Here is a 22,211-nt window from a genome sequence, read left to right as displayed (position 1 = left end):
CTCGCCCCGCCGGGGTCTGCGCGGGAGGCCCCGCCGGGCAGCCCTCCCCCCAAGTGCGCGCCCCGCTAGCCCCAGCACCGTATCCAAACCGGATGTTTTTCTCGGATTTTATTTTTAATATTAATATTCTCACACAAAAATCACCGAAAATAGGGGGAGGGTTGGGAAGACCCCTCTGCCCCTGGGGCAGAGAGACAGTGCAGTGCGAGGGGGCGGGACTGTAAACCCCCCACCCCTCCGCAGCCCCAGCGTGGGAGAAAAAAACCACCGACGGAAGGAAAATAAAGCCCCAGAGAAACTCATCCCGGGGTGTCCCTGCCCCAGTGAGGCCCTGGCCCTGGGCTGGTTCACGCTTAAAAAGAAAAGTGGGGGGGGGGGGGGGGGGGAGGGGTGTGAGGGGAAGGTCCACGTTTTTAAAGTTGGCCGGGGCTGGGAAGGACGGGGTTCCTTTTCCTCATAGTTCTTTCTTTAAAACTTTAAATTTTTTTATTTATTATTATTATTTTTTTACAAAATACCATTTCAGTTCCCACTTCTTCCCCTACAGTACAGGAGTCGCTCACCCTCAGGCGGGGTCGGGGTCGGGTCGGGAGTGGGGGCCTGGTCCGAGAAAGTGCAGGACGTCGGGGAGGGGAGCGGGTTTGAGCACCATGAGAACCCGGCTGGAGCCGCGGGCGGACGGGCGGAGACGGACGGGCCGGGCCCGGACACACACTGGGGCGCGGGGAGAGCCCGGCGGCGGGCAGTCCCTGGAGGGGCAGGCGGGATGGCTTGGGGGGTGCGGGAGGTCGGGTTTTCCCAAAAATGAATAAATAGAGGTGAGTGGGACTGTTATAAATTAAAAAACAAAACGAACAAAAAAAGAAAAACCAAAAACAACCAAGAACGAACAAACAAAAAAAGAAAAAAAACCCAGAAAATACAAAAATCATAACCAAGTGAATAAACAGAGACATGTACAGGGGGGTCACAGCTAGCATTGGAAGTAAAAAAGGAGGTTCTGGGGGAGGGGTAAAGCCCATAGAAAGAATCTCATTAAAAACCTCGGCTGCCGTAAGTAACGTCTATGTACAAACACGAGCCGCGAGCGTCTGCGCCGGGCGGGGCGGGCGGGCGGGCGGCAGGCGTGAGGGAACCCGTATGTGACCCCCGCCGCCGCCGGAGCCTGGTCCTTGTGTCTGTTGCTAGAAAGGCCAAAGTCGGTGAGGGGAGGCGCTGGCGGGCGAGGGGCTGCCAGCCCCCTCCCCCGTCTCCCATTTTTTTTCCTTTTTTCCTCTTATTTGTTAAAAAAAAAACTTTTTTTCTTAATAAATTAAGTGAGGGGGAGCTGCCAATGGGGCGGAAGGGCCGGGCCCGACACCCCCTTCCCGGCCAGAGGCGGGACCTAGGTCCAGCCCAGGCGTGTGCTGGTGGCCCCGCGGCGCCCTGCAGGCGGGCGGGCGGGGCGTCCGGCCTCATCGCGACGCGCCGGCGGGGGCCTGCGGGGAGAAAACCGGCGGCGGCGGGCTCAGGCGCGGGGGCGGGCGCCGCGCTCCGCCCGCGCCCCGCCCCCTGCCCCCCCACCCCCCCACCCCCCGCCCCCGGCCCCGGGGCGCGCCCGCCGGGCCCTCACCAGCGTGAAGGCGTCGTAGGCCTGCGCCAGCTCCTCGGTGCGGTATTGCTCCAGCACCACCACGCCCTGCAGGCCCGCGCTGCGCCGCCGCGCGCACGCCTCGCAGTGCACCAGGTACGTGTTGCGGCTGCCGTTCTCGCTGGTCACGAACAGGATGTTGAACACCTCCACCTGGGACGGGGCGCAGGGGAGGGGGGCGGTCACGGGGAGCGGGGGCGGCGGGGCGCCTCCCTCCAGGGCGCGGCGGGCCCACTCACGTCGCACTCGTTGCAGTAGTAGGCGGGCTCGTCCTTGACCCGGCCCTGGTAGGCGATCTTCTTCCCGGCCCGCACCAGGCTCTCGCGCTGCACCTGGCAGTGCTTCATGGACTGCAGGAGGCAGAACCTGCGCGCGAGCAGAGGGAGGGGAGGCGAGGGGGGCCGTGAGGCCGACGGGGCGGGGCGGGGCCTCCCGGCTCCAGGCTGGGGTCACGGCCCCTGACCTGGGCATGGCTCACAGTGGACATGTGGCTCTTGTCTATTTGGGCCGCAGGAAAATAAAGCTCAGCGGAGCGGGAGCGGGTACAGTGCAGGGCACGTGGTCTGGGGCAGAGAAGAAGGAAGACGGGGTGGAATCCGACAGAAAGGACAAGAGCGGGGCCAAGTTGGGTGGAGATGGGCTCCTTCCCGAGTGGGGCGCTCACTTGATCATCTTGAACAGGTCCGGGTCGCTGATTTTGACCGTGCGAGCCACGTTCCAGGACACGTGAATCATGGGCACGATGGACTTGACGTTCTTCACCTCGTTCCACTCGTATCGTTCCAGGGCCAGCTGGTACTGATAGGCTGCGGGGCCAGAGGGGAAACGGAGGCATCTCAAGCAGCCGCGGCCACGCCGGCCCCCAGGCCCTCCCTTCCCTGGCAGCTGGCTGCCGTCCAGCTCGGCCACCCACAGGGCTCACCCTCCACGGGGCTCACCCCCCACGGGCCCCGCCCTCTCACCGGTGAGGGGCCCCACGTTCCAGGCAATGTTGTTGCACCAGCCGGTGGCCTGCACCCAGTGCACGGTGCCCGCGTTAATCCACACCAGGTCTCCGGGGCGCTGCACGAAGCGGTACACGGGGATATTGGAAGCATAGAGGTCATCCAGGATTGGCCACCAGGAACCGGTCAGGTAGTCCACGCCGTGCCTGCGCGGTGGCCACAGGGTCAGACGGAAGCCACAGGGACGGGGCGGGACAGGGGGGGGTGGGGGGGGGTGGGGGGTGGGAGGAGGTGTATCTGGCGGGGCCAGGGTGGCGCGCACCGGTCGCAGAAGGCGCTGATAGTCTCCCAGTAGTGCTCGTGCACCGCAAACCACTCGCAGTCGCCAGGGCCGATGTTGATGTTGACGGAGCAGAAGTTGTTGTTCTCCTGGTGGCCTGCAGGGGGCGACAGAGAACGGCATGGCAGGCGGCAGCCCGGCCTGCGCTCCGCGCCCGGTCCGCCCCCGGGCCCCCGTTGGCTGGCGGAGCGGCAGCCCCGCCCCCTCGCGCGCGCCCGGGTGAGGAGCGCACCTGGCGTTCGGCTGCCGGGAACCTTCATGTACAGCTGCACGGTGTTCATGCCCAGGATGGTGTGGCCCACGTGGCTCAGCATGTTGCCCGTGGAGGTGACCCGCATGAAGGCGGGCAGCTTCAGCAGCTCCTGTAGCTGGGGTTTCCACCTGCGGTGGCGAAGGTGCCACAGAAGTGAGAGGCCGCCCCCGACCCCTGCCGGTCCGGCAGCGCCCCTGCCCCCAGCCGCACTAACCGCTTGGCATCGGACAGGTCGATGTTGGTGCCGAACTTAATGATGTGATGGTTCTTCGGGTCTGGCGCGCTGCTGCCGGGGCAAAGAGCACGGGTTGACGGAGACCCGCCGGCCAAGGGAAGGGGAAGGACACGAAGGCGGCGGGCGACCGGGACCTACCTAGGAGGGGTCCCCGTGGTGCTGTCGGGCTCCTCTGACTCCTCATCCTCGCTTTCCTTCTCCTCCTGCTGGGCCACAGCGGGGAGGCGGGCTGGGGTCAGTGCCGCCCCCGGGGAACCCAACCCCCCATCCCCACCCCCGGCCCCGGGCAGCCCCTCGCACCTGCAGGGACTCCTGGAAGGACGAGGCCTGGTACTGCGCGTACTTGGCGATGGTGGTGTGCGAGCGGGAGCTCTCACAAGGCCAGATCTGCCGCGTGCCCGTCAGGTCCCAGTTCTCGTCCGAAGGCTGCTGTACCTGGGTGCGCACCTCCACCGTGTGCTCGCCGCTCGCCTCCACCAGCGTCTTGGTGGAGAAGAGGCCCAAGTCTGCAAGGCAGGACCGAGCAGGGCGTCGGGGCAAGGGCGGAGGGCAGGGAGCGAGGGCCTTCTTCCTCCCCAAGCCTCTCCCCCGCCAGCTTCACGAAGCTCAGCCCAGCCCAGCCCAGCCCCACAGGCAGCTGGGAAGGTTGGCCCTCCCAGGGCGACCCTCTTTTCTCCTGCTGCTGCTCTGAGCCGGGGCACCTCCAGGAGAGTCCTCAGGTGTGCGTGAGGCCACAGGTGCACTGCACCTGGCACTTAATAGGTGCTCAATGAATGGCAGTTTCCTTAAGTTACCGTTGGATCCAACCAGAGATTTACTTAAGTACAAGCCTAGAACGCGCCTCACGCTAACAGTGGTGGGAAGGAAGGATATACGGGTATAGAGAACACTACGGACATAGAGGAGAGACGATTGCGTTTTATGTTTCTGTGTGGTTTCCGTTTGTACGTAGGTACCTTTGTTTGGAATTTTGCCCGATAAAAAATTTTTTGCACGATAAAGCGCTGAAAAAGAGAGCCCTGGACACCTGGGTGGCTCGATGGGCTAAGTAACCAACTTTGGGACTCGTGATTTCAGCTTGAGTCATGATCTCACAGTCGTAGGATCGAGCCCCTCATTAGGCTCTGTGCTGACTGTGGAGCCTGCATGGGATTCTCTCTCTCCCTCTCTGCCTTTCCCCCCTCTCACTCTCTTCTCCCTCCTCTCTCTGCCCCTTCCCGCTCTCTCTCTCTCAAAATAAATAAACTTTTTAAAAAAAAATCCCCAAACCATGGGCCGGCAGGGGTTTTGTATGCTCTGTATTCTCATCCTCATCGATCAAGAAAGCCAAAAGTGACCCTAACCAGGTCCTGGGTTCCATCCCCTGCCCCTCTATCCAGTGCTGGGGACACAGTGATGGGAAGAAAGCCCAAGGCCTCAAGTAGGGCCTGCGGAGGACTGAGGATAGCGCGTGAGAGCTGCAGTCCGGGGCCTGCAAGCATGGGGGCCCTCCGGGGCCTCCCCTCACCCTCCTGCCCCTCCATACTCACTGAGCCGCAGGGAGCCCGCCAGGCCCCGGATCACGGTGATGGGATTCCGAGGGTCTGTGCAGAACTGCAGCAGCACAGGTGAGAAGGCGTCCCGTTTGCTCTCCAGCTGAGAGATGACAAGGAGACAGGACCAGGGTGAGAGCCCTGCCCCGGGCTCTGAGCCCCGTCCCCCACTGCCCCCGACGGCCCAGACGCGGTCTCAGAACCCATGGCGGGGGGGGGGGGGGTCATACGTACATAGATGCTGGGTGTGGGCGGGTTGAGTTTTTCCCGGGGCAGCTTCTCCTCAGTGTTGATCTTCGGTTTCACAGACTGGGCAGGGGAAAGGTAGGACTCTCGAAACTTCCCTTTCACCTTGGCATTCCTGTGGGGAAGATAGGGACATGAGGGCAGGAATATCAGGGTGATGGGGAAGGGAGCCCCCCACTGGGCCGGGCCAGCGGCCGGGGGGGGGGGGGGGGCCACCTCCCGGCACTTACTTGCTGGCACGCACGACGTCAGCAGCGCAGTGGCTGATGGTGAGGTCCGCCATGCGTAGCCTCCGCTCCTCCACCTCGGAGGCGATGAAGGTCTCCTTGTCCCCACTCTCCACCTTGATGAGGCGGATCTTCAGCTCCTTGGGGGGCCCTTCGCTGAGTGAGCGCAGCTTTAACATGTCAGCCCGGCTGACACCTGGTGGCCCTGGTGCTTCCTCGCGAGCCTTCTTCCCGGGAACGGGAGCCGAGGGCGCTGTGGGCTGGGCAGGGGGCGCGGGGGCCGGCGGAGGGGCGGGAGCCGTGGGTGGCTTGGCCTTGGAGGCCCCGCCGAGATCGGGCCGGGCCTTCTCGCGACCCTGGATCTCCTCGCTCTGCAGGTCCAGGTTGCCCAGCACCCGGCGGCTCTTTTCTTTGGGGGCCTTGGCCTTGGTCTTTGCCCTGCCCTCTCGGGGCCGCCGACCCACGCTGTCCTTACAGGCCCGCCTGTGCCGCCGGTGTTCCTTCTGGTGCTCCTTCTGGTGCTCTTTCTGCCGCCGCTTGCTGCTGCCGCCTGGTCCTGCCGCCGCCGCCGCCGCCACCCCGCCACTCTCCTCGCGGGCCTGGGCGGGAGGCAGCAGCCGCTCGGTCCCGCTGTCCACCGGGCCCGCCGTGTCCACCGGGCCCGCCGTGTCCACCGGGCCTGCCGGGTCCGTGGCGCTCCGGCCCACCCGCTCCACAAGGGTCTCACAAGCCCGACTGATCTCTTCTAGCACCTCAGACTCAGACCGAGCAGGGGGCAGAGGCAGGGGTGGGGGCGGCGGGGCAGGGGTCATGGGGCCCGGGGCCGGCTCTTCGCCCGCCCCGCGCTCCCGGGCCCAGGGCCCGCCTGAGGTAGAGAAGTGAGATGCCGAGGGAGCGGAGGGCTGCGGGGAGCCCTGGGCGCTAGGGGCCGCCGAGGCGGGCGGCGGGGCGGTAGCACCTGATGGGGGGCCTGGCGAATACTGAGTGGCGGGCAAGGGCCCGGGCCGGGTGGCGAGGGCGGCTCCAGTCCCCCGGTAACAGTACTTCTGTCCCTCCAGCACGGAGGCCAAGGACTTGAGCAGGCTGGCCGGGCCGGCCGGTGGGGGGAGCGGGGGCGGCGGAGGAAACTTGGCTAGAGGCGGCGGTGGCGGCAGGGCTGGTGGTGGCTTCTTCTCCTCTTCCTGGGCGGCGGTGGCAGTGGCGGCCGGGGTTGTGTCACTAGGGAACGGAGGCTGCAGAGACGAAAAGGGCTCCTTCAGCGGGGGCGGGGGGGCTGCGCCCGCCTCCTGTTGCTGTTCCTCCTCCTTGCGAATGGATTCGTCCAGCATCTTCATGATGTTGGCCAGCCCATCGGGGAGGATCTTGAACTCAGCCGGCTCCTCAAACTGGTCCTCCAGCGGGGTAGGGGGAAAATCGAAGAGCCGCGGGCCTCGGGCAGGCAGCTCCCCAACCCTGGGCGGCACAGGCTGGGGGGCTTTATTCAAGGGGCCTGGGGGGGGGCCCGGCCCCACCTCGGGGGTCTTTGGGAAGGAGACCCTGGGCCGAGGGCTCTCCGGGCGCCTGAAGCTTCCTGAGGTATTTTGGTGGCAGGAGGAGGGAGGAGCTGGAGGCAGGGCGAGAGTCAAGGGCGCAAGGGGTGGGTCCTGGGGGCTCAGATCGGGGCTGGGGGGCCGGGGAAGGGGGTCCAAACTTCTGGCCAGGTAGGGAGGCGGGGGGAAGGACACGGGCCCCGTGGGGCTGCTGCCGTGGCTGCCATGGTTGCTGCTGCTGGTGGCTGGGGGAGTCGGAGGGGTGTGCGAATCCTGAGTGCCCACAGAAAAGCGGGGAGCCGGAGGCCCCAAGAAGCCCTCGCGGTGGGGGAGGGGTGGTGGGGGAGGGCGGGGGCGTCCCTCAGACCCAAAGAAGAGCTCCTCGAAGATCTCCCCATCCTCGCGGGCTGCCCGGCAGGCCGGGCCCTTCAGCCAGGCAGGGGGGGGCGGAGGGCGTAAGAGGCGGGGACAGGGCGGCGGGGGCGGCGAGGGGGGGCCGGGCGGCAGGGACAGGTGAGGCGTGGCAGCGGGAGCCGCCAGGAACGGTTTCCGACTGCTGTGCGCCGAGGGCCCCAGGCGGCCTTGGGGAGAGGAGACGTCCAGCGCGGGAGTTTGGTAATGATCAGCGCCGGGCTGCAAGCAGGGGACAGGCGGTCGGCGGCTGCCGGGGGTGGGGGGGGGGGGGGTGGGGGTGGCACCGCCCGCTCCACCCGCAGTCCACCCGCAGTCCGGAACTCACAATGCCTGGGCTCGGCTCCGCGGCCCGGAGACCGGTGTTGTTGCTGCTGCTGCTGCTACTGCTGCTGCTGGTGGGGCCGGGGAGGCCAGGGGGCCGGGAAGGGGCGTAAGGCACGCAGGCGGTGGTTGCTGCTGGTGAAACGCTGGAGTCCATCCGCGACCTCTGAACTCTGCTCTCTCTAAGGTCACTTCCGGGGGGACGGGTGGCAGGCGGGCAGCCATGGCTCTCTGCTCCTGGGGGGCGGGGGCCTGGGCCTGGGGGTGCGGCCGGGACCAGCCGGTGGCCAGGGGGGTGCGCGGCGTAGGCCGGAGCCGGGTACGGATACGGGTGAGGCAGCGAGTGCCGCTGCTCCTGCGGGAGAGGCAAAGGGCCACGAGTGACACGTGGGGGACGGGGGACTTGCGGTTAAGAGACGAGGGGCAATCGATTGGGGCTCACCTGGCGCTCCGGGGGTGCCGAACCCTTGCGCTCGGGGCCCCAGACATCTCCATGCAGGGCGCTCCACAGCCCTGGCTTGCTCAGCTGAAATGGAGGGCTAGTGGCGAGGCCAGGCAGGGGTGGGGGGGGCGGCGGCGGCGGGGGCGGCGGGGGCAGTGGCGGCGGGGGCAGCGGCAGCCCCGGGGGAAGGCCAGTCTGGAAGAAGAGAGAGCGTGAGAACGGCACCCCGGCCCAGTCCTGCCCACGGCGGCCCGTGGCCTACATGCGACCATACCTGCTCAGAGCCGCAGCCTCTCCTGCGCTTGCCCCCGGGGCTGAGGCCCTCGTCCCCGGAGGGGCCTGAGAGCGCCGCAGGAGGCACGGGCTGCACCACTGGGGGCTCAGCGGCTCGCTTCACGGGGGGACCGCCCCGCTTGGCCCCATAGTTCCGCTTGTGCTGAAGACAAAAAGGAAGGAGAGAGAATGACCCACGTGCAGATCCAGCCAGGGGCCTCCTCCCCAGCCCACCGGCCCCCATCTCACCTCAAGGTGCAGCAAGTTCCACACTTGCTCCAGGGGGGGCAGGACCTTGGCTCGGTGCTGGCAGGAGCCGGCGTGAAAGTTCCAGAACTGGGCCTGGGGACAGAAGCACACGTTAGGACGAGGGCGCCTAGCCAGAAGGCACAAGCCCAGCCCCCCGGGGCCCTGCCTCATCCCACCTGCTGCAGTCGGCCGATGCGGGGCCCCAACTCAGCCAAGCTTCCTCCGTATCGAAGGGCGCTGTGATAGCAGCGAACGGCCTCCTCGCTGTCGTGCTCGGACTCGTATAGCTGCCCCAGCTGCTCCCACAGCCCCGGCTGGGCCGGCTCTCGGAGCAGTGCCTGCACACAGCCGTGCAGGGATTCCAGCTTCCCGTGGAGGGGTCTCGGGGCGGGGGTCCTACCGGGCAGAAGGGGTTGTGGGGGCTGGTCAGGCCCGGGGGGCCTCTTCTGAGGCCCCAGGCTTACGTCCCATCTACAGCACCTTTGATTCCGTACTTACCCTGGAGCATAATACGGTTTGTTGGGGTGTCCAGAGCTACTGCCATGTGAAGGGGGTGGGGGAGCAGAGAGTGGGGGCTGCCCGATGCTGGCAGAGCACCTAGAGACGGAAGGGGTCTGTGAACGTGCAGCAAGGTGAAGTGGTCCCGCCCCTACTTAGAAATGAGGGGACTGAGAGACTAAGGGAAAGCAGCTGAGGACCCCACTGGGGTCCACAGATCAGCAGAAACCCAGAGAGTGACCAGAGAGAGGAGATGGGGAGAGGGGTGCCCCGTGTTCTCACCTGCCTCCAGGCAGCCATGCGCTTCGAGGAGGGGGATGGGGCGGGCAGGAGCTCCAGGCCCCAGCACAGCTCAAGCCCCCGAGGGCAAAGGCTTCCCGTGCAGCGCGGGCCCCTGGAGGGTCCACTGCCCGATGCATCCAGCCTGAGTCAAAGAGAGATCAAGACCTTCATGGGGGCACAGCCTGAGCCAGCAGCACACACACGGCCGACCCAGCCCTGGTCTTTCCCTTACCAGGTCAGCAGTGGCCCCAGGAGCCCTGGAGATCGGGCACGGCCCCCTGCCCCAGCTCTCTGGGGCGACGGTCCCGCTCCAGCCGCTCTGACAGGAGTGCCCACTGCCCCCAGACGGCCACCCAGGGCCCTTCACAGCCAATTCTGCGGAGGGGAGGAGGAGGAGGAGTGCCGTGAGCCGGCCAGCGCACAGCTGAGGCCCAGGGGCCCGGCCGGGCAGTCATCTGCACCGGGAGTCGGGCCTCGGCTTTCCCCGAGGGGAGGCCCACGCCGCCCAAGGAGCCCCCGGAGGCCCGGGGGAGCGGCGAGGCGCCGGGACGAGCGGCAGGGAGCGGGACGGCCGGTCAGCGGCGGCTCGCTGCTGCCGGGAGCCACTGGGGCGGACGGGCAGCGCCGCGGCGGCTTACCCGGCCTCCGTGGGAGCGTCCTCGCACGGCGTCGGCGAGCTCCTGAGATCCGGCCAATCACAGGACTTCCTCCCTCGCCAGCAAGCCAATCATCACCCGTGTCTCCGCCTCAGTAACAGCCTGGCCGGGACCAATGGGAGCGAGGTTAGCCCGGCCGCGGCCGGGGGAGGAGGGGCGGCGGAGCCGGTCAGACGGGCTCGGCCCGGGGTGACCGCGGGGTGACCCCGCGGCTCCCACCTAGGGTCTCCATCCCGGACCTGACACCCGGGCCGGCGGCGCAGGCAGGGCCCGGGACCCCCGCGGGTGAAGGCGGCACGTCGCACGCTCGGGCCGGCCTGGGGGACGGCGCCACCCGCGAGTCCCACGCACCCATAGAGTCGCCGGTATTCCCGGCAGGACCGCCCGAAACGCCCCCGGCCCCGGCGCCCTAAGACCGGCCGACGGCAAACGGAGGCACAACGCAGACAAAGGCGTCGCTGCCTTTCCTCACTTCACCTCGCCCCGTGCCTCACCTCCCACCCCGGGTGCCCCCTGTGACTGCTGAGAGCTGGCCGGTCACGGCGACTTCGGTACCCAAACCCGCCCGCGCCGAGACCCGAGCGCTCCACCACCACCACCACCCCCCCCCCCCACGCCTGACCCGATCCCAAACTACGGTCGCGGCCCCCAGCCTACCTAGTTCCCGGAGCTCCTCCACTTCCCCTGGCTCTCTAGGTCTTCAGTTCCAACCGACCCCCAAAACCAAAATCTCCCTTTAATCCCCCAACTTCTGAGAAGACGCGCACAGCGGTCCCGAGTGGCCCCTCTCGCGTGGCTCCCGTATCCTCTATGCCCTTCCCCGTCGGGGCCACGCGGTTCCCCACGGCCCACGTGGCCCCCGCCCCCCAAGGGAGGGGGGATTTCGGGGGTTGCCCGTGACGTGGCTACTTGCGCAGCGGAAGCGGCGTGTGTAAGTGTAAGGGGGGGGGGGTCCTTCGGGAGGGAGGAGGGCGGGGCCCAACAGGCGGTGACATCACCCTTGTCCCACTCTCACCGCCCACTCCCTTAAAGAACCCAGAACCCGTTTCACTTCCTCCTTCGCGGCGCCCCCCCCCCCGCCCTTTCCCGTCGGTGCCGCCTCGACCCACGACGGGCGCAGCGCCCCCCTTCTGGGCACCTCCCCTTCGGCCCCAGTTCTTCCTTGTCGCCCGAGCCCAGGATCCCCGTCCCCGCGCCTCTTCCTCGCCTACCCGGCGTCCCCGCAGGTAGGGAGCCGGCTCCGCTCCCGGGATCGGTCCATTGAGAGTCTAGAGTACAAAGAGCTGCGAGAGGCGAGCGTAGAGTACAAAGCGGCGGGGGCGGGGCCAGCGCTCCAGCTGGAGCGAGCGCCGGGCAGGAAGCCGGGGGAGCGCGCGCGACGAGGGGCTGGGGGCGGCTGGAAAGTTCGCCTTCGCCGAGAGAAGTCTGCGCGGTGGGGAAATTTCCACCCAGCCCGCAAGGGCAGGCGGGTTTCTGGTGAAAACAGTCCTCTCTCCGCAGGACAAGGTGGTCTGTTTACGTGCTAAGCTCCGGACCCTACAGGTCGCGGCGCGCCACTCCCCGCCGAGCCCTGCGAACGCTTGGGCTCTGCGGCCGGCGTCCGCGACTCTAGCGGAGTTTCTGCCCGAACTCTCTCTGCTCACCACACTGACTTTCGGTCAGTTGCCAAAGCCCTGGGACGAGCAGAGCGCTTGACTGCGGTCTAAGGGTAGCCCGGGCCACATTCCCCCACCCAAGTCCGGGACCACGCATGGGCTAACGGGGGAGGGGGGGCGGGGGTTCAGGCACCGCAGGATCAGATCCCCGTTTGCGAAGCGGTGCCGAGGGCGCTGCCGGCTACCAGGAAATGCAGCTTCCCCTTCTGCGATGATGACACTTCCCCTCCACCACTTCCCCTTTCCCACGGGGAACTGACTCAGCTTTCCCTAAAGCACTGAGTCCCGTCCCTCCAGCCCCTTTCCACCTTCGTCCACAACCCCCCACGCCGGTACTCAGAGTACAGCAGCCCTCACTGGAGAACAAAAACTTCCTGTGCACTAAATACACATTCACTCTCGCCAACCACCTCGGATTCACCGGGACCCGGGCGCCTGACTCCTCATCCGCCCCCCGTACGTACAAAGCCCTCCCTCGGGGTCTGATTCAGGCTCGGGGTGGGAGAGCGTGAGTCACCCACAAAACCTTCCCCTATTCCCACTGACTCAGCCCTCGCCTCCCTGAACACACACAGACACACAGTCAGAGGCAGACACAACTCAGCCCACACACCGCTCACCACCGGTCCCGCGGAATTTCCCCTCTCGTCTTCCCCACGACGGCCCCTCCCCGCGCCCGCCAGCCTCGACGCCGCGCTCACACCTGTTCCCCGGCGCCGGCTCGCGGTCCACTCTCACCTCCACTCTCGCTTTGGGGCAGGAATAGCCCTCCCCGACTCCCGGTGTCCGTACTAACCAAGGGGAGGGGACGGCCACGGGCAGCAGTCACAAAGACAGACACCCACAGACTCCCCGCAGGCAGGTGAGAGGAAGACGCACGCGGCCTCAGCCGGGCGGGGAGGACGGTATACTTCTGGGGCAGACATTCCTTCCCAGCCTCTCCCGCCCGACCCACGGTCCCCGGGGCCGGCCGCCCAGAAAGGGTTAATTCTTCTCCCGCCGAGGCCACGCCCTCTCCATCCGGGCACTCCCGGTTGAGCCCAGCTCCGCCCCTTCCATCCGGGCTCTGGACTCGGGGACTTTAACCGACCCCCTCCCCCGGAGCCCCGAGAGAGACCCACTCCATCAATCACACCCACTTAACCCTCTCCCGGCTCGAGGCCTGAGGAGCCCCCGGCGCGCACCGCTGCGGCCGCGCGGGACGCGGGGGAAGGGGCCAGACGTGCGCACGCAGACTCACACGCCGGCCAAAGACAAGACCCCGCACACACGGTCTTCCCCCCACCCCCCCCCACCCCCACCCCGCACGCAGTCCGCGGACGCGCCGAGGCGGGGCCGGGGCCGGCACCCGCCGCGTCCCGCTCCCCGCCAGGCCTCGTTCCGCCCGGTGGAAGCGAGGGGTTACAGGCTCGCTTCTTACCTGGGGGAGGGGGGAGGCGGAGGGGAGGGCCGCCGGCTGGGGCGCCGCTGTGACTCAGCCACCCGGGCAGGCCGCCCGCTCGGGATTCCCTTCCCCAGCCTTCCCCCGCTGCCGGCCCCTCCCCGCCCCCCACCGAGGAGTGACAGTGCCGGCCCCGGCCCGCTATGTGTCACTGCGAGCCTTGTGTCTGCCTCTGACTGGACCGCTGTGTTCACCAGTGTGTCTGACAAGGTCGGCTGTGTGTGGGTCGTCCCGGTGTCTGTCTCTGTGTGCACCTGCATATCTGCTCATCTCGTCTCCTTCAGTGCCTGCGTCTGACGCGTTCCTGTCATTATGCCTGTCTACATGACTCTGAGGGGCTGTCTCTGTCTGTGTGTCTGCCTGGCTCCTGTCTCGGTCTTTTGTCTGGGTCTGCCTCTGCATCACTTGCGTGATCACGTGTGTCTCTGCACATGCCCTTCTGTGTTTGCCTTCATGTTCCCGAACAGAGTCTGGGAAACACTGGAGCGGGCTGACCCTGCAGACTCCTCGCCTCACCCCCCACCCCCTCCCGAATCCTGACGTCTTGTTGCCGGATCAGTGATCCTTCTGTTTGAGTCAGAGATTTGGGCGTCTGTCTGCCTTCAATCAAGTTCCGTCCTATTCCTCAACGTCCTTGCTGATCCTCAAGGCTCCCTGCAGCTCCCATTATGATGATAATTGCTAGCATTTAGTGAATACTTACTAGTAGGCACCAGGCACCGTCCTAAGCACTTTACGGACCTTTTTAAAACTCCCCCCACCGCAAAGCTGAGTTAGGAAGTACTTTTTTTTTTTTTTTTAAACCCATTTTACAGATGAGGAAATTGAGGCTCAGGGAGGTTAGGTAACTTGGTCAAGTTCACTCTGCAAGAGAGTGGAAGAGCTGGGCTTCTTCCCAGGGCCTCATTCTTTCCACTCTTCTATCTGCCTCTGTCCTGTTCTCCCTCCCTTGGTTTTCTCGTCACAGGCCATCTCCTGGGTCAGCCTGCCTGCGCCCCCACCCCGTCCTACCCCCAGCATCTCTAGCATCGCAGACGTCTCCTGCCCTCTACAGCAGGTGTGGGTAGGACATTTGTAGCAGATCTCAGAAGCCATTGCTTTCTTGGCAGTCAGTTAACACATTCATTCAACACAATTCCACTGAGGCACCCCAATGTGCAAACCATCTTGCCAAATCCAGATACACAGAAGAAAACAGTCCCACTCAAAAATTCAGTGCGACACACACTCAGAGAACTTAAGTCCCTGGCTTAAGTATCCTCTCCTCTCCTCCAGAGCCTCAGGCAGAGAACTGGCCCAAAGAGAGAGGGCAGCAGAAGAGAAGTAAGACTTGCGGGGGGGGGGGGGGGGGGGGGGGGGGAGGGGGGCGGGGAGGAGGCAAATGCTGTAGCACAGTGGGGACAGAATGGAACAGAAAGGGAGCTGGAAGGAAAGGTGAGACGCCATGATTGCCATGGCAACAGCAGCAGGCTGTTGTGGCAATGGCCTCCGGTATCTCCAAATCAATTTCCAATCACCATGCATGAACCACACTGTTCACCAACTCTTATAGGGCACCCTCACCCCAAGAAAAGTCCCCCCAGGTTATCTCACCTCTACCTTCCAGCCTTGCAAACTCTAGTTTAATTCAACTCCAGAAGTAACTGAGTTGTAGCACTGGGGGGAGATTTTTTGGTGGTAGTGGAGAGGCTGGTGAAATACAGGGCTGAACCATTCAGGGGCAACAGAGGGGCGCTCCATAAACCAGGAAGGCTGAACCACTCCAGCACCACATGGTGGGGGGATGCTCAGAGCTGGACTGGACCATTCTGAGGAGTGGGCACAGATCATACCGCTCTTCTTCAAGCATGTGGTCCAGAGCTGGACTGGTGGGGGTGGGAGTGGGGGTTGTTGCTCAGGAGCAGAACTTACCAGATGGAATTTGATGTGCCCTGTCTCATTGGAACCAGTGCCCCAGTGGTGGGGTGCAGCAGACCACGGTGGGTGGGGTGGGTGGTACTACGGGGCTGGCATGGTGCCTGGGGGAACCTGAAAGAAAAAAGCCAGTTAGAAGTGGGGTCTCCCAGGCTGGAGAATTTCCCTGTGCTCCCTGTCTTCTTATTGAGGAGAAGCCTGGTGCTGGTGGTCAGATGGGATGAGAGAACCCGTTTCCACGGCAACCAGAAAAAGCCATCCCCAAGGTGGTCCTCCAGCCTTCCCCTTTAGGAAGCAGCCTTGGACCAGAGGGTAAGGGGAGCGTGCTACGGCATCTGGGAACGTCCACAGTGGACACCCAACCCATGAGTCCCCTTCGGACCGAACTTTCCTGCTGACAGTCCCTGGGCCCAGACTAGCCCCGATAGCCCCTGACGTCTCGGCCTCAATCCTGGCCCCAGGCCTGCAATCTTCTGCCTTCAGCTCAGCCTCCTCCCTACCCCTAACCTTATCAAGACACCAGTCAACCCCACCCTCTGGACTCTGCCCCCTCCTCTTCCCCCAGGCGGGTGCGGGCAGGTCTTGGCGAGCAGCACAGGTGGCCAGACTAGATGAACGGGCCCAGCAGGGAGGAGCCTTCCTCCACAACGACTGACTCTGGGCCTGGGTCTGAAAGTGGCCTCTGCTGCAAGCCTCCCTTGCATCCCACCCCTCAAGGCCATATCCTGTTTCCCCATCACCTCCTTCCTCTCTGTGGCCCAAGAAGGTGACAGAGGCCCGGTCCCTTCCCTCCCCTCCGAAACAAAAAGCTAGGCCTTCTAAGTCCAGGGTCAAGAATCAGGTGTCCATCTAGGGTCAGACCTAAGTCTGGCCCTTATCTCAGACTCGCTCCTCAGAGACCTATGGTTTCTGCTTCCTTAGTCACAGCTGTCTGCCCTTGAGGTCCCAGACATTGGGGTTCCCAGTCTAGTCCCCCCATTCCCCGGCCGGCCGGCCCGCATCCTTCCCCCTGCCCCAGAGACTCAGGCCTCCAGCCCCCAGCCTCCATGACGCAATGTGCTGCAAGCTGCCTGGGCTGGTGATGACACTGCCCCCAGGGAGGAGCCACTCCTGACCCAGGCAGGGCCCCCCCCACCGCCCCCCATAGGCCAGGTAGTGGCCAGCTGCAGGCCAGGGAGGCCGGGCAGGCAAAGTTCTTGTGCTACAGAAAGGAAGCTTGAGGCTGGAACCTTCCAGGACAGGGATGTTGAGAACGTGGGACCAGAGGGTGTGCGTGTGCTTGCCTCTGTGTGTGTGTGTGTGTGTGTGTGTGTGTGTGTGCGCGCGCGGGCACACGAGTGCAGTCTGTAGTGTTTGTGTATGTAGCTGTGTTGTAGGGGAAGGGGATGTGCTGGGAAGGGTCTAGCCTAGAGAGAGGGGAGTGGCAGGCCTCACGACAGACCAAAGAAGGAGTGAGGGGCAGCCAAGGGGGTCACCAGGGTGTGTATGGGGTGTCTGGACACCAGAGTGGGGGAGGGGCCCACAGCCATTTAAAGGGCCAGCCCCAGAGCTTTAATCCCTCACCAGCCCTGGCCCCAAGCCGGAGGCTGTAATTCATCTGTCCAACAGCTGGGGTGGGTGTGTGTGTGTTGGGGGGGGGGGGGGCATGTGGACGGGAAGGGGGAGCTGGGGGAGGGGCTGGGGCTTTCTTGTGCACAGAGCCAAACAACAAAAGGGAAGCCGAAGGGCCAGCTCCAATGTGCCCAAGCCGGGCAGCTGACCTGCACACCGGCCGGTGGTCTCCACCCGATGGCCAACAGACTCCGTAGTATGGCCTCAAGTACTCTTGGCCGAGGAGTCCGAGAACCCAAAGGTGGGGCCTGGGAGAAGGCCCAGGCTGAGTGCCCCCAACCCTGCCCCGGCGAGCTGTCACCCCTCCGTGTAGGTCCCAGCCGCAGCACCGTCCCAGACCTGGCAGGCCCCTCAGCCTCAAATGCCCTGCTCACCAGCCAAGCCTCCCCAGACACGGCCTGCCGGCTCCCCCTCCCGCCGGCGCAGGGTGGCAGCGGCCACACCGAGGCTGTCCCTTTAAATCATTACCACCCCTGATTGTGTGGACAAACCGAGGGCCCTGCCCCCCAGGCAGGCGGCTTGCCACCTCCCCCCCATGAGTCCCCAGAAATGTGAGGGCCATTTAAAGGGACAACGGAGAGACAGCCAGGTCTCTAGCCGCCCCCACCCCCACCCCACACACACACTCACAGCCCCTTTCCCCAGCGACACACAGCCCCTTGCCTCTCCGGAGGGCCCCCCAAATTCCGGTTCTCTCCCCACCCCTAGAGACTGCTAGAAGGAGAAAGGGGGCCAGAGTTGGGGGGGGGGCGGGGAGCTGGGGGAGCGAGGAAAAGACAGGGGCTGCCTCCTTACTCAGAGCCCCAGGGGACAGGTCGGAAGGAAAGCAAAGCCAGGAGAAGCGGCGAGACAGAGCCCCGAAAGGTGCCGCGGGCAGACCTGGGGCGCACAGGCTGTCGGGCGAGGGGAAGGGAGTCGGGCTGCACGAGACGGCGGCGCGGCCAGCGGGCGACAAGCCCAAGTGGGGGAGATGGAACAGGGAGGGCCAGGGAAAAGAGGCAAGGCCGGAGGAAAACGGGGAGACAGAATCGGGGAAAGGGGTCATCCGGGAGGGTGTGGAGGAAAATCCGAGGAGGGAGGGCGAGCCAGGCCGGGGTTACCTGCTGGGTGTCTGTCCCCCGGCGGTGCCCCCGGAGTCCGGGTAGGGAGGGGGGGAGCAGCAGGGGGGGGAGTGGGGGCTGGGGGGGCGGGGGAGACGGTCCCTCCTCTGCCTCCTGGGCCTGCCCCGGCGCTCGCAGCCTCTGCCTCCCTCCCTCCTCCTCCCCGTCCCTGAGTCCCGGAGTCAAACAAAGAACTGTAGCAGGCTCTCCCCAACCCCCTCCCTCCTCCTCCTCCTCCTCCTCCTCCTCCTCCTCCTCCTCCTCCTCCTCCCCTCCCTCCCTCCCCACCAACAGGCTCCCTCCTCCTCCCTTCCGGTCTCTTCCTTTAACTACCCGCCCCCCCCCAGCCCCCAGCACTAGTCTCTCTCCACCCACCCACCCCAACCTTTTTACACACCCCTCAGCCAAGCCCCGTCCCCGCTGTAGAGTCCCTTTGCAAAATTGAAAGGCTCCAGAGAACATGGGAGGGGACTGGGGTCTTGCTTAAAAATCAAGAACCACAATACAATTATTTATTTTCACGGCCAGAGGAATAGTCTTAGCTGTTTCTTCTCCAAGAGGGGGGGAAAAATAATCCTAAAGAAAGCAATACAAATCTGACTAAAGCCCTCATCAAATAAAGTGCACAAAGCAGCGGGAGCTAATCCCCAGCCCCCTCCCTCCCACCCGCCAAATTAAGACCGACTCTCCACTCCTCCAGAACCAACTCCTAAGGTCCTGGCCGGCTGGAACCAGGCCTAACAACTACAGTCACAAAAATCATAACTATCACTATTTAACCACAATAATAAGCATTTTATAACAAGCCTTCATTCAGTATTTATTCTGCACCCGCCACCGTGCCAAGTGCTTTGCATAAATTATCTCATCCCCCCCCCCCCACCTCCCCAACAGCCAAGAAGGTATGTATTGATATTTAAATTTTCCAGATGAAGAATGTGAGGCTCTGGGAGGTGGTGACCTTTCCAAGTCCCTATAGCCACTAAGTGGCAGAGCTGGGAACAGAATCCGGGTCTGACCTGACAGCCCAAGCTCCGAAACACTTTAAAAGAAAAACCAATTTTTTCTAAGATCATAACCAAACCCGGGAACTTAACTCCATAGGGAAAGGCGGTCATAACTATCAACCGAGTCCCCCTCCCTCAGGAAAGTGACCCACCCACCTACACAGAATAAAGACCGGTACTCTTCAGCCTAACACTGCTTCCTGACCCTTTTCGTCACTGTTGGGGTGTCACTAATTACGATCAGAGATGAGCTGCCGTCTACAGAACGCCACAAACCACACACAGCTCTTCTCCTGGGAGTAGCTATCTTGCGACCACTCCCACTTCAACTCAAAATGGGGAGGGGGGCAATAGGACACTTAGCAATGCAGCAGGTGGGAAAGCGGCAAGACTGCTGGGAGGCTCCTTCACGGGGCGGAGGGGGCTGGGAAGGAGAGTTCTCATACCCACCTGGGGAAAAGTGACCCCGGGTTCCCGTAGCCCAGCAAAGGGGCAAAGTCTTTGGGCCACACCACACCCGTGCCCCTCCCCCTCACAAAACTCCAGGCCAGGGTTTCCCACCTGCAGGCTGCTACGGCCAAGGGAAGGGAGAGGGGGAAAAGATGGCCCGGGGTTGGAATCGGACTCGGGGCAGAGGTGGGGGGGGGGGGGGGGGGAGAGGGGGAGGCGGAATGGAAAGGGGAGGAGGCCTCCGGCCTGGCAACCGTCCCAGGGCACGTGCACTGGTGACATCATCCCAGGCCACCTCTAACACAGACCTTTGACCCCTAGGGGCGGAAAGGGGCCTTTGGCTAAGCTTCCTGGGAAATAGCCTTAGGAATTCTGGGAACCCAAAAAGGAGAAGAAGAAGGAACCCAGGCGGCTCGCCTTTATCTCTTTTACTCCCAGTACCACTCCAGCCCCAGGGACTCGGGCTTCTCGGCTCCTCCTCCCCGCCTCCAGCCCTGACCTCCCAACCCACATTTCTGACGGAGTCCCGACACGCCTCTCGCAGATACTGTGCCTTCTCTCTCCCGGGCGAGATCTCGGGTGGGGGGCAGCAGGTGGGGGGCGGGGGCACCGGGTCCCGCGGGGCTCCGTCTCCCATCTGCGGGATCCCCCGTGGCCCAGCCGGCCGCCAGCCGGAACCTGTCTGGGTCCCCAACTCTCCTGCCCCTCCCCGCGCCGTTCCAGGGCGGAGTCTGTGGAGTTGAAACCAGGACACGGCGAGAGGAAGAGTTATATAACCGGGAGAAGCCGAGAAGGACGAGTGGAGCCCGGGACAGACAGCCCGAGAGGAGCCCGGGGAAGTGCATGAGCACGAGGAGGAGTGGGGAAGACACGCTAGGGATGGGAAGGGTTGGGGGGGCATCAAAGAGGAGGCATCCACGCGAAAAAGGGGCGTGGTGGCCCGGCGGGAGTCACCTGGGCCGGCCGGGACTTCCCCGCAGCGCCCTCCCGCGCCGCCAACGGCAGCTGAGCCCAGGCGACTGAAGCCTCGCAAAGGGGCGCAGATACCCGTTCCGTTCCCCCTGGGGAGGCAACCTAAGCCAGAGCCCGGGAAGGCGCCGGCGGAGCAGAAGGGGCCGGAAACCGCAGCTCCGCCCAGCCCACCTGGGAGAGTGGGGCGCCAGCTGGGGGTCGGTGGGAAACAGGTAGCCGACCCCTCCCACGCAAGGCTGGGCAGTGGTGGTTGGAGACCCAGCGAGAGGGGACAGGCGGATCCAGACGCCTGGATCCCGAGGGGCTGAGGAGCGCAGCCCGGGACTAGTTTGCAAACACACATTCAAATGCGGGGAGGCGGGGGTGCGGCGGTAGTGCCGCAAGCTGCGACTCGCCGCGCAGGCGCAGGGGGCTACTAGGGCGCGTGCGGAGGAGGGAGGGGGGTGGGCGCGAGCGTGTGGGAGTGCACGTGCGGGTCCCGAGCAGCTTCCCCCTCCCTTCCTCCACCTCTCCCCCTCCCCTCTCCCTTTTCCTGTCGCTCTATAAAGCCTCCTCCACATTGGCTGCCAGGGCCCTGACGTCAGGGGCCTCCGCGGGAGCCGATTGGCCCGACACGAGAGTTCGGGAATCCGGCTCCCGAGTCTGGCTCTCCGGTTACTCCGGCAACGGGGCAAGCAACCCCCGGGAGGTCGGCGGAGCGGCGCTCCTTGTGGCGCCCGGGTCCCGCCTCCCTCCGGACGACCGCCGAGCCCCCTTCGGCGGCAGCGCAGCTCGCGGCCTCCCCTCCGTCCTTCCCGGGCTCGTACCGTCCCGAGAACGAGGCGTCCTGCCCCCGACCTTCCCCGCAGTCGCCCCGCCCCCAGGTCACAGCCACAAGCCACAGCAGACAGGAAGCGAATCTGCGTTGCTTGGTAACCAAGCCGCGTGCCCCCTCCCCACTATTTACTCCAGCGCAGGGAGGCGGAGACGGGAGTCCAGCCCCCTCCCCAGCCTCTGCCCTTCGCCCTCCCGCCCACAATTTCCTGTGAGGGGCCGAGATGACAGGAAGTCAGACGCCCACCTCGGCCCACCTTTCTCTCTGGCCGGGCGGGGGGCTTCAGCCCCTCCGCCGGCCACATCCCCCCCCCCCACCCCCCCACCTCGCTCCCGCGGCTCGGGCTGCGGCGTCTCGCCCTCGCCATCTCGTGGCTGCGCTGGGAAGGTCCGCACGGAGCAGGGCCCGAGCCGGGCGAAGGCGAGGAGCATCAGAGTGGGGTAGCGGGACCACGGATGGAGGGGCGGCGGGGTGCGTGGACACGAAGACTCCCGCGGGGAGGCTGGCTCCCGGCGCTCCTGGCGCGAGGGTCAAAGCTGAGGCGACACACCTCACCGTGGGAGGGACTGGAGGGAGACCCGAAGTGGCCCCGGGACCGGAGGCGCACCCCTGCCCGACCACACCCGACCTCAGAGGGCCATCACCCTGGCCTATCTGCAGACTCTGACCTTCAGTCCTGCCCTTCTGTTAGGCACCGTCGCGCCCCGCCCCGACCTAGTGTTGCGGAGGGGAAATCCCGGCCCCAGGGGAACTGCGAGTCCTTTCAGGCCCCTCTTGACATCCGAACCCAAGGCTTCTGCCCGCCCGCTCTTCCCCCACACCGCCCTGCATTCTGGGGAACCCTGGCGTCCTGCGCCCCGATCTTCTTGCCAGTGCCTTTGCAGGGACCGAAACGTCCACCCCCAGCTCTACAAGTCTGAGACTCAGGCGTCCCGCCCCCCTGCGCGGAGATGGTTTCCCTCTTTCCAGACGCCCCCGCGGCCCCCCGTTACCTGGTTCTGGGGTGTCCCAGGTGCTCAGGCTCCCCAAGGTCTCCCAGGGGGTCGAGCGGCCCCCCCCTCTCCCAGGCCGGGGCTGGGGGGGCCGCTCCGCCCCGTGGCGCAGTTGGATTTTCCAACACAAACACCGCCCCCCCTGCGCCCCAGCCCCGCCCCCTTCCCATGGTCCCGCCTCCCC

The 22,211-nt window shown here is 65.0% G+C and overlaps 1 protein-coding gene across 8 annotated transcripts; it reads right to left on the bottom strand.

Moving 5' to 3' along the window:
• Positions 1-93: 93 nt before the first annotated feature.
• Positions 94-22,170, bottom strand: KDM6B (lysine demethylase 6B). Of its 8 annotated transcripts, none has more exons than XM_042965928.1 (24): positions 22,028-22,170; positions 15,079-15,195; positions 10,054-10,173; positions 9,648-9,790; positions 9,416-9,557; positions 9,134-9,232; positions 8,812-9,031; positions 8,636-8,728; positions 8,388-8,549; positions 8,114-8,308; positions 7,676-8,026; positions 5,411-7,569; positions 5,169-5,295; positions 4,932-5,037; positions 3,703-3,908; positions 3,541-3,605; positions 3,382-3,453; positions 3,147-3,295; positions 2,897-3,011; positions 2,593-2,780; positions 2,295-2,436; positions 1,870-1,996; positions 1,613-1,783; positions 94-1,478 (listed from the first exon to the last, which is right to left on the bottom strand). In XM_042965928.1, exons 5-24 carry the CDS (start codon positions 9,550-9,552, stop codon positions 1,455-1,457), a joined length of 4,908 nt encoding a protein of 1,635 aa, XP_042821862.1. In that variant the 5' UTR covers positions 9,553-9,557; positions 9,648-9,790; positions 10,054-10,173; positions 15,079-15,195; positions 22,028-22,170; the 3' UTR covers positions 94-1,454. The 8 variants fall into 8 exon arrangements, with proteins under 8 accessions (XP_042821862.1, XP_042821864.1, XP_042821868.1 ...); XM_042965930.1 differs by lacking the exon at positions 22,028-22,170 and adding an exon at positions 15,615-16,693; XM_042965934.1 differs by lacking the exon at positions 9,648-9,790.
• Positions 22,171-22,211: the final 41 nt, after the last annotated feature.

The sequence above is a fragment of the Panthera tigris genome, chromosome E1, assembly GCF_018350195.1.
Source record: "Panthera tigris isolate Pti1 chromosome E1, P.tigris_Pti1_mat1.1, whole genome shotgun sequence".
NCBI classification, from domain to species: Eukaryota; Metazoa; Chordata; class Mammalia; order Carnivora; family Felidae; genus Panthera; species Panthera tigris.
This window is presented reverse-complemented; position numbering and strand designations above follow the sequence as displayed.